Source organism: Gallinula chloropus (assembly GCF_964237585.1).
Source record: "Gallinula chloropus genome assembly, chromosome: 29".
Classification (NCBI taxonomy): domain Eukaryota; kingdom Metazoa; phylum Chordata; class Aves; order Gruiformes; family Rallidae; genus Gallinula; species Gallinula chloropus.
In genome coordinates this window covers 2,325,678-2,335,533 of record NC_140114.1, presented here as the reverse complement: position 1 = coordinate 2,335,533, position 9,856 = coordinate 2,325,678, and the positions used below count along the sequence as shown (strand labels likewise).

At 69.7% G+C, this 9,856-nt stretch overlaps 1 protein-coding gene across 1 annotated transcript; it reads right to left on the bottom strand.

Annotated features, from left to right (window-relative positions):
• Nucleotides 1–1,399: 1,399 nt before the first annotated feature.
• Nucleotides 1,400–9,856, bottom strand: CELF3 (CUGBP Elav-like family member 3; the record flags this gene model as incomplete). The annotated part of the gene is made up of 9 exons (XM_084276679.1): nucleotides 1,400–1,527; nucleotides 2,485–2,628; nucleotides 4,097–4,195; nucleotides 5,149–5,214; nucleotides 5,305–5,454; nucleotides 6,814–6,958; nucleotides 8,198–8,341; nucleotides 9,491–9,570; nucleotides 9,808–9,856. Coding segments are annotated over 9 exons (1,005 nt in total), but the record flags the coding sequence as incomplete, so codon positions are not given.

Genomic DNA, 9,856 nt, shown 5'->3' with positions numbered 1-9,856 from the left:
ATCCGTCCAGCAATAAATAGCCAATAAGTTACAGGGGGAGGGGGGGGTCTGCGTGTGCCCCCCACCCCCCCCCACCCCGCACCCCCCCACCCCCACCCCCTCCCACCCCCGAAATCAACTCAGCAGGTACCAAACCCCCCCCCCCCCCAAAAAGGGGAGGGGGAAAGAGAGAGAGAGAGACCCCAGCCCTGCATTCCCCCCCCCCCCCCCCCCCTTCAAACCCCCCCCCAACCACCTTATTTACAGCGGGGAGCGGTGGGTGTAAACGTGGGGCTGGGGGTGCTGGGGTGGGTGCTGGGTGGGGGGGAGGAAGAGGGGTTTGGGGTGGGGAGGGGGCTGCACAGCACCCGTTTGGCTGGTGGGTGCCCGGTGCACCCTGGTTTGGCTGCTGTGGGTCCAGGCAGAGCTGGAGGCGGTCGGTCTGTCTGTCCATCTGTCTGTCTGTCTGTCCATCCATCCGCTCTGGGGGGGTACCAGCTGCACCCAGCGCTGGGATTTTGGGGTCCAGGGCAGCACCGGGCGCTTCACCGGGCGCATCAGAGCATCCCCAGCCCCGAGGACCCCCGGGGCTGCCCTGTGCCCCCAGCCCTGGGTTTTTGGGGTGGGGGGTGAGGTGGGGGGTGTGCAGCCCTTTCATGTGTCCCCCCCCACCCCCACCCACCCACCATCACCCCATCCCCAGCCGGTGCAGCCACCGGTGCCTGTGGGTGCGTGGAGGGGGGGTGGGGGTGGGGTGGGGAAACTGAGGCAGGGTTGGGGTGGGGGCGAAGCGGGGTGGCAGTGTGTGTTGGGGAGGGGTCCCGCTGCGCCCTGGCACGGCCACCCTGGGGGTGGGGGGGGTGGTGGTGGTGCTGGGGATGGGACCCCCAACCGGGCCCCACCCCCCCTCCATGTCCCCCGTCCCTGTGCCCGGCTTGGAGCTGGTTTTGGTCCTGTTTGATGAGAAAGAAGCTCCAAGCAGGGTCCTCCTCGGGGGGGGGCAGAGCCCTGGGGGGAGCAGAGGGGGGTGGGTAAGGGGGTGGGGGGTGTGCCCCCCAGGGCAGATTGGACCCGGGTGCTGGGGGGTGCTGGCACCCAGAGCCCACCCAGCCCAGCCTGAGCTGGGCTGGACAAGGGGGTCCAGCTCGGTCCTGGAGGGGGGGGTCCATCCTTCCTGAGCGTGTGGGGGGGGCTGTGTCCCCCCCCCCTCCCCCAGCAGGACCGAGCCCCCTGTGGGCACCGCTGGGGCGGGGGCTGCTCTGCAAGGGGGGGCACCCAAGGGTGCTGCTCCGGAGCCGCCGGACCTGGATGGGTGGGATGGGGGGGTATTTAGCAGAGCTGGGAGGGGGGGTCCCAGCTGGGAGGGGGGGTCCCAGCCTGGAGGGGTTTTGGGGGGGGGTCTGGGGGGGGCTCACCGGGCTCAGTATGGCCGGTTGGCGTCTTTGGGCCTCTTGAGCTGCACCTTGAGGCGCTTCATGCCGATCTGGAAGCCGTTCATGGCCTGGATGGCGGCCTGGGCGCTGGCGGGGTTGTCAAAGCTCACGAAGCCTGAGGGGACGGGGAGGGTGGGGACAGGGGGACAGGGACAGGGGGACAGCAGGGACATGGGGATGTGGGGACATCAGGGACATGGGGACAGGGACACGGGGACAGGGACATGGGGACATCAGGGACACGGGGACATCAGGGACGTGGGGACATCAGGGACATGGGGACAGGGACATGGGGACATCAGGGACACAGGACATGGGGACATCAGGGACATGGGGACGTGGGGACATCAGGGACATGGGGACAGGGACATGGGGACATCAGGTATGGGAGGGACATGGGGGACACAGGGACATCAGGGACACGGGACATGGGGACATCAGGGATGGCAGGGACATGGGGACAGCAGGGACATGGGGACAGGGACATGGGGACATCAGGAATGGGAGGGACATGGGGACAGGGACATGGGGACATGGAGACACAGGGACATGGAGACAGGAACATGGGGACACGGGGACACGGGGAAATCAGGGACATGGGGACACAGGGAGAGGGACATGGGTACAGGGGCATGGGGACACAGAGATGGCAGGGACAGGGACATGGGGACACGGGGATGGTAGTGACAGGGGGACAGCAGGGACACAGAGGACACACAGACAGCAGGGACATGGGGGATATCAGAGATGAGGGGACATCAGGGACGTGGGGACACGAGATCAGCAGGGATGGGGGGGACATGGTGACACAGAGAGCATCAGAGACACGGGGGACAGAGGACAGCAGGACATCGGGGACATGGGGACACAGGACACACGGACAGTGGGTACATGGGGGGACAATCAGGGATTGGGGGGACACAGAGGACAGACACATGGACAGCAGGGAGATGGGTCAGTGGGGATGGGAGGGGGTGACCACAACCACCCCCCAGCTCCACCACAGGCCCTGGCCTGGGGTCCCCATGGCGGTGTCCCCCCCGTGTCCCCCCCGTCCCCCCCGTGTCCCTACCGAAGCACTTGCTCTGGTTGGTGGCTCGGTCCACAAAGACCTTGGCTGAGATGACGTTGCCGAAGGGCAGGAACATCTGGAGGATCTCGGTGTCGGCGAACTCCTGGGGCAGGTGGTAGATGAAGATGTTACAGCCCTCGGGGCCTGCGGAGGGAGCGGCGTCACGGCGGGCGGGGGGCACCGGCCCCGCGCCCCAACCCAGCCCCTGCGCCCACCGGCACCCCCAGCCCACCCCCAGCCCACCCCCAGCACCCTGACCCCCACCCAACGGGCACCCTGAGCCCACCCCCAGCACCCTGACCCCTGCCCTACCCAACGGGCACCCTGAGCCTCGGCACCCCCTCCCACCCCACCCCCCCCCCCCCCCAGCACCCTGACCCCTGCCCTACCCAATGGGCACCCTGAGCCCACCCCAACCCCAGCACCCTGACCCCTGCCCAATGGGCACCCTGAGCCCACCCCAACCCCCCCAGCACCCTGACCCCTGCCCAACGGGCACCCTGAGCCTCAGCACCCCTCCCACCCCCCAGCACCCTGACCCCCGCCCAACGGGCACCCTGAGCCTCAGCACCCCTCCCACCCCCAGCACCCTGACCCCCGCCCAACGGGCACCCTGAGCCTCAGCACCCCTCCCACCCCCCCAGCACCCTGACCCCTGCCCAATGGGCACCCTGAGCCTCAGCCCACCCCCACCCCCAGCACCCTGACCCCTGCCCTACGGGCACCCTGAGCCTCAGCCCACCCCACCCCCAGCACCCTGACCCCTGCCCTACCCAACGGGCACCCTGAGCCCACCCCACCCCCAGCACCCTGACCCCTGCCCAACGGGCACCCTGAGCCCACCCCCCCCCCCCCCCCCCACCCCCCCCCAGCACCCTGACCCCCGCCCAACGGGCACCCCGAGCCCACCCCACCCCCAGCACCCTGACCCCTGCCCAACGGGCACCCTGAGCCCACCCCACCCTCAGCACCCTGACCCCCGCCCAACGGGCACTCTGAGCCTCAGCACCCCTCCCACCCCCAGCACCCTGACCCCCTGCCCAACGGGCACCCTGAGCCCACCCCCACCCCACCCCCCTGACCCCTGCCCAACGGACACTCTGAGCCTCAGCACCCCTCCCACCCCCCAGCACCCTGACCCCTGCCCAACGGGCACCCTGAGCCCACCCCCACCCCCAGCACCCTGACCCCCGCCCAACGGGCACCCTGAGCCTCAGCACCCCTTCCACCCCCCCCCATCCTATCCCGGGGGGTGGGTGCACCCCCAACAGCCCCCATGGGGGGGGTTTCAAACACCCCCTCCTCCCCTCGCCCCACCCTGGGGGTGGGTGCACCCCAACAACCCCCAAGGGGGTTCCCCACACCCCCCCCTCCCCTTACCCCACCCTGGGGGGGGGAGTTTGGGTGCACCCCAACAACCCCCATGGGGGTTCCCCACACCCCCCCCTCCCCTTACCCCACCCTGGGGGGGGTGTGGGTGCCCCCGTGGCACCACCCCCACAATGCCCTGGCACAGCCCCAGCCCAGCCCCCTGGGGAGGGTCCTTGGGGGGGTCCCTGGGGAACGGTGGGGGGGGGGGGTGAGGGAGGGGAGGGGGGAGGGGTCCGCTCACCTTCACGCTGCTGCTGCTGCGGGGGGGGCGGGGGGGCGAGCAGGGGCCCCGGGGGGGCGAAGGCCGGGCTCACCAGCCCGTAGGCGGCCGGGTAGGCGGCTGTGGGGCGAGTCGGGGTCAGCCTGGCACGGGCAGGGGGCACAGGGGCACCCACATCCCCCCATGCACCCCCACACCCCTGCCCAGTCCCCCCAGTGCCCCCCAGTCCCTCCCTGATGCCCTCAATGCCCCCTCCAGTGCCCTCCCAGTGCCCCCACCCAGTGCCTTACCTGCCTCCCAGTACCCCCCCAGTGCCATGCAAAGCCCTCCCAGTGCCCTATCCTGCCCCCATGTTCCCCCCCCAGCATCACCCACTGCCCTACCCTGCCCCCCCAGTGCCTCCCAGTCCCCCACCCTGCACCTCCAAGTGCTCCCCATTGCCCACCACTGCTACTCCCAGCCCTCCCAGCGCCCCCAGTGCCACACCCTGCCCCCCCAATCCACCCCAGTCCCCCACCCTGCCCCTCCACGTACTCCCCATTGCCCTCCACTGCTACGCCCAGCCCTCCCAGTGCCCCCAGTCCCCCACCCTGCCCCCCCCAATCCTCCACCCTGCCCCTCCAAGTACTCCCCATTGCCCACCATGGCTACTCCCAGCCCTCCCAGTGCTCCCAGTGTCCCATCCTGCCCCTCCAAGTGCTCCCCATTGCCCACCACTGCTACTCCCAGCCCTCCCAGTGCTCCCAGTGCCACACCCTGCCCCCCCAATCCCCCACCCTGCCCCTCCACGTGCTCCCCATTGCCCACCACTGCTACTCCCAGCCCTCCCAGTGCTCCCAGTGCCACACCCTGCCCCTCCAAGTGCTCCCCATTGCCCACCATGCCCCTCCAAGTGCTCCCCATTGCCCTCCACTGCTACTCCCAGTGCTCCCAGTGCCCCCCCGAGTCCCCCCCCAATCCCCCACCCTGCCCCTCCAAGTGCTCCCCATTGCCCACCACTGCTACTCCCAGCCCTCCCAGTGCCCCCAGTGCCCCACCCTGCCCCCCAGTCCCCCCCAGCCCCCAGGCCAGACCTGTGTAGTGCTGCATGCCGGCGTAGGCCTGCTGCAGGGGGTCCCCGGGGGCAGCGGGGCTCTGGGCTGGGGGGCAGAGGGGCTGTTAGGGAGGGCAGGGGGGGCAACGGGGGGGTGCAGGGTTGGGGTTGGGGGTGGGGATGGACAAGCAGGCACCTGGGAAGGGGGGGACCCCGCCGGCGTAGACAGCCTCGGGGGCCGGGGGGCCGGCGGGCTGCGCCGGCACCGGGCTGTAGCCGTTGACGCTCAGCGGGGCCGCGATGGCCGGTACCGGCGTGGCGGCCATGGCTGGCGGCGTGCTGGTTCCTGTGGGGACACCTGCATCACCCCAGCACCCACCCACATCCCCCCCTCCCCCCCACTGACCCACCCTGAGACCCTCCCCATCCCCCACACACACACCCCCAGCACCCACCCACATCCCCCACACACCCCCACTGACCCACCCTGAGACCCTCCCCACCACCCCCAGCACCCACCCACATCCCCCCCTCCTCCCCACCCCCCCCACACACCCCCAGCACCCACCCACATCCCCCCCTCCTCCCCACTGACCCACCCTGAGACCCTCCACATCCCCCCCCACACACACCCCCAGCACCCACCCACATCTCCCCCTCCTCCCAGCTAACCCTCCCTGAGACCCTCCCCACCCCCCCCACATACCCCCCCAGCACCCACCCACATCCCCCACACACCCCCACTGACCCACCCTGAGACCCTCCCCACCCCCCCACACACCCCCAGCACCCACCCACATCCCCCCCCCTCCCCACTGACCCACCCTGAGACCCTCCCCACCCCCCACACACACCCCCAGCACCCACCCACATCCCCCACACACCCCCACTGACCCACCCTGAGACCCTCCCCACCACCCCCAGCACCCACCCACATCCCCCCTCCTCCCCACCCCCCCCACACACCCCCAGCACCCACCCACATCCCCCCCTCCTCCCCACTGACCCACCCTGAGACCCTCCACATCCCCCCCCACACACACCCCCAGCACCCACCCACATCTCCCCCTCCTCCCAGCTACCCCTCCCTGAGACCCTCCCCACCCCCCCCACATACCCCCCCAGCACCCACCCACATCCCCCACACACCCCCAGCTGACCCACCCTGAGACCCTCCCCATCCCCCACACACACCCCCAGCACCCACCCACATCCCCCCCCTCCCCACTGACCCACCCTGAGACCCTCACCCCCCCCCTACACACCCCCAGCACCCACCCACATCCCCCCCCTCCCCACTGACCCACCCTGAGACCCTCCCTACCCCCCCCACACCCCAGCACCTACCCACATCCCCCCTCCCAACTGACCCACCCTGAGACCCTCACCACCCCCCCACACCCCCCCAGCACCCACCCACATCCCCCCTCCTCCCCACTGACCCATCCTGAGACCCTCCCCACACACCCCCAGCACCCACCCACATCCCCCCCTCCCCACTGACCCACCCTGAGACCCTCCCCACCCCCCCACAGACCCCCACACCCCCTCCCCAGCATGCCACAGCCCCATCCTGCCCCCCACATCCCTCCCCATATCCCCCACTGTCCCCACACTCATTGTCACCCCATCACCTCCCTGGCCACCCTCCCCCCAGCCTCCCAACACCCCCCCATCCCCATCCCCTCCACGGTGCCCCCCCCACCCCGTACCTGAGGAGGGGGCAGGGGGGTGGCGATGAGCCCGTTGGGGTTGACCGTGCCCATGTGCTGCATCTGGACGGCCATGGTGGCCATGGGGCTGAGGTAGGCCGAGTGGGCGGCCACCAGGGCCGCCTGCTGCTGCATCAGCTGTGGGGACAGCGCCTGGCACCGGCCACCCACCACCGGGACCCCCCCCCGCACCACCGACCCCCCCACCACCCACCATCACCATCCCCATCCCCACAGGAGACACCCCCACCCCACCAGCCAGTCCCATCACCCCAGCGCCAACACTATGGGCACCCATCCCCCCCCCCCCATCACCCCATCCCAGGACTGAGGGGGGGGTCCCCATAGCACCCCCCTGCCCCCCCCTCCCACCCTGGGCTGCATCATCACCCCCCAGCTCCATCCCCTTCCCCATCACCCCATCCCAGGACTGAGGGGGGGTCCCCATAGCATCCCCCCTGCCTCCCCCTCCCACCCTGGGCTGCATCATCACCCCCCAGCTCCATCCCCCTTCCTCCATCACCCCATCCAGGACTGAGGGGGGGTCCCCATAGCATCCCCTCTGCCCCCCCCCTCCCACCCTGGGCTGCATCATCACCCCCCAGCTCCATCCCCTTCCCCCATCACCCCATCCCAGGACTGAGGGGGAGGGGTCCCCCATAGCATCCCCCCTGCCCCCCCTCCCACCCTGGGCTGCATCATCACCCCCCAGCTCCATCCCCTTCCCCCATCACCCCATTCAGGACTTGGGGGGGGGTCCCCATAGCATCCCCCCTGCCCCCTCCCTGGGCTGCATCATCACCCCCCAGCTCCATCCCCTTCCCCATCACCCCATCCCAGGACTGAGGGGGAGGGGTCCCCATAGCATCCCCCCTGCCCCCCTCCCACCCTGGGCTGCATCATCACCCCCCAGCTCCATCCCCTTCCCCCATCACCCCATTCAGGACTTGGGGGGGGGTCCCCATAGCATCCCCCTGCCCCCCGTTCCCACCCTGGGCTGCATCATCACCCCTCACCCTCCCACAACCAGCTCCATCCCCTTCCCCCATCACCCCATCCCATGACTGTGGGGGGGTCCCCATAGCATCCCTCTGCCCCCCCCTGGGCTGCATCATCACCCCCCAGCTCCATCCCCTTCCCCCATCACCCCATCCCAGGACTGAGGGGGGTCCCCATAGCATCCCCCCTACCCTCCCCTCCCACCCTGGGCTGCATCATCACCCCTCACCCTCCCCCAACCAGCTCCATCCCCCCCCACCCCCACCCCAGCACCCAGCACCCCGAGACCTCACGCTGGCCCAGGTGGGGGGGTCCAACCCCCCTCTCCCCCCCCCCCAATCCCACCACCCCACCCCCCCCGCAGCCCCCCCACCCTACCGCCTGCGTGTAGGCGCTGTAGGCCCCGAACTGGAGCGCGATGGGGCTGAACATGCCCAGCTGGCTGGCGACCTGCTGCATCCGCCGCAGCCCCCGCTCCTTCTCCGTGTCCGCGAACTTCACCACCAGGCTGGAGGACGCGCCCTGGGAGGGGACACGGGGACACGGGGACACTGTCACCACCACCCCAACCCTGCCCCGGGACACCCCACCCACACCCCAGCCCACACCCGCACCCAGGGTGGGATGGAGAGGGGGTGGGGATGGGGGTGGTGATGGGGAGGTGATTGGGGATGGGGAGGACAGGCGAGCGGCGGTTGTGGGGGTGATGGGGAGGAAGGTGATGGGGATGGGGAGGAAGATGGAAGGTGATGGGCAGGAAGGGGATGGGGATGGGGAGGAAGGAGATGGGGAGGAAGGAGATGGGGAGGTAAGTGATGGGGATGGGGAGGAAGGTGATGGTGATAGGGAGGTAGATGGTGATGGGGAGGTAGATGATGGGGAGGAAGGTGATGGGGATGGGGAGGAAGGTGATGGGGAGGAAGGTGATGGGGAGGAAGGTGATGGGGAGGAAGGTGATGGGGAGGAAGGTGATGGTGATGGGGAGGTAGATGGTGATGGGGAGGAAGGTGATGGGGAGGAAGGTGATGGGGAGGAAGGTGATGGGGAGGAAGGTGATGGGGAGGAAGAATAGCACGATGGAGGAATTGATGGGAGGATGATGGAGATGACGATGGAGATGAGGAGGACAGTGGGGGGATGATGAGGATGATGATGGGGGTGATGAACAGCATGATGGGGGGATGATGGGAGGATGATGGGGAGGATGATGGGGGGATGATGGGGGGATGATGGGGAGGATGATGGGGAGGATGATGGGGAGGATGATGGGGAGGATGATGGGGGGGATGATGGGGGGGATGATGGGGGGGATGATGGGGGATGATGGGGGGGATGATGGGGGGGATGATGGGGGGGATGATGGGGGGGATGATGGGGGGGATGATGGGGGGATGATGGGGGGATGATGGGGAGGATGATGGGGGGGAGGATGGGGGGGAGGATGGGGGGGAGGATGGGGGGGAGGATGGGGGGATGATGGGGAGGATGTTGGGGAGGATGATGGGGAGGATGATGGGGGTGACGAAGGGGGGGACGATGGAGCCGATGGGGAAAGGCTGACAGGAGGATGATGAGGATGATGATGATGGGGGTGATGAACAGCATGACGGGGGGGATGATGGGCACATCCTGGGGGCGGGTGGGTGCGCGGCGGCGGCGGCGCCGTCTCACCGGCAGCGTGCGGCTCCCGTGCAGCGCGGCGATGGCGGCCTGAGCCTCCGCGTGGCTCTGGAACTTGACGAAGGCGCAGCCTGGGGACAGCGGGTCAGAGGGGACAGGGTGAGGAAGGGGGGGACACCCACCACCCCCCAGGCACCCCCCTGAGCCACCCAAACCCCAATAACCCCCCCCCACCCCACGCCAACCCTGCTCCAATTCCCAGCCTCACCCTGCAGACCCCCTGAGGCTCCCTCACCAGCCCAGGGCTGCACCCCACCCAGTCCCCCAGCCCCCCACAGCCCCCCCACAGCCCCCCCACAGCCCCCCACCTTTGCTGGTGCCGTCGGGCCCGCGCAGCACCGTGCACTCGTCGATGGT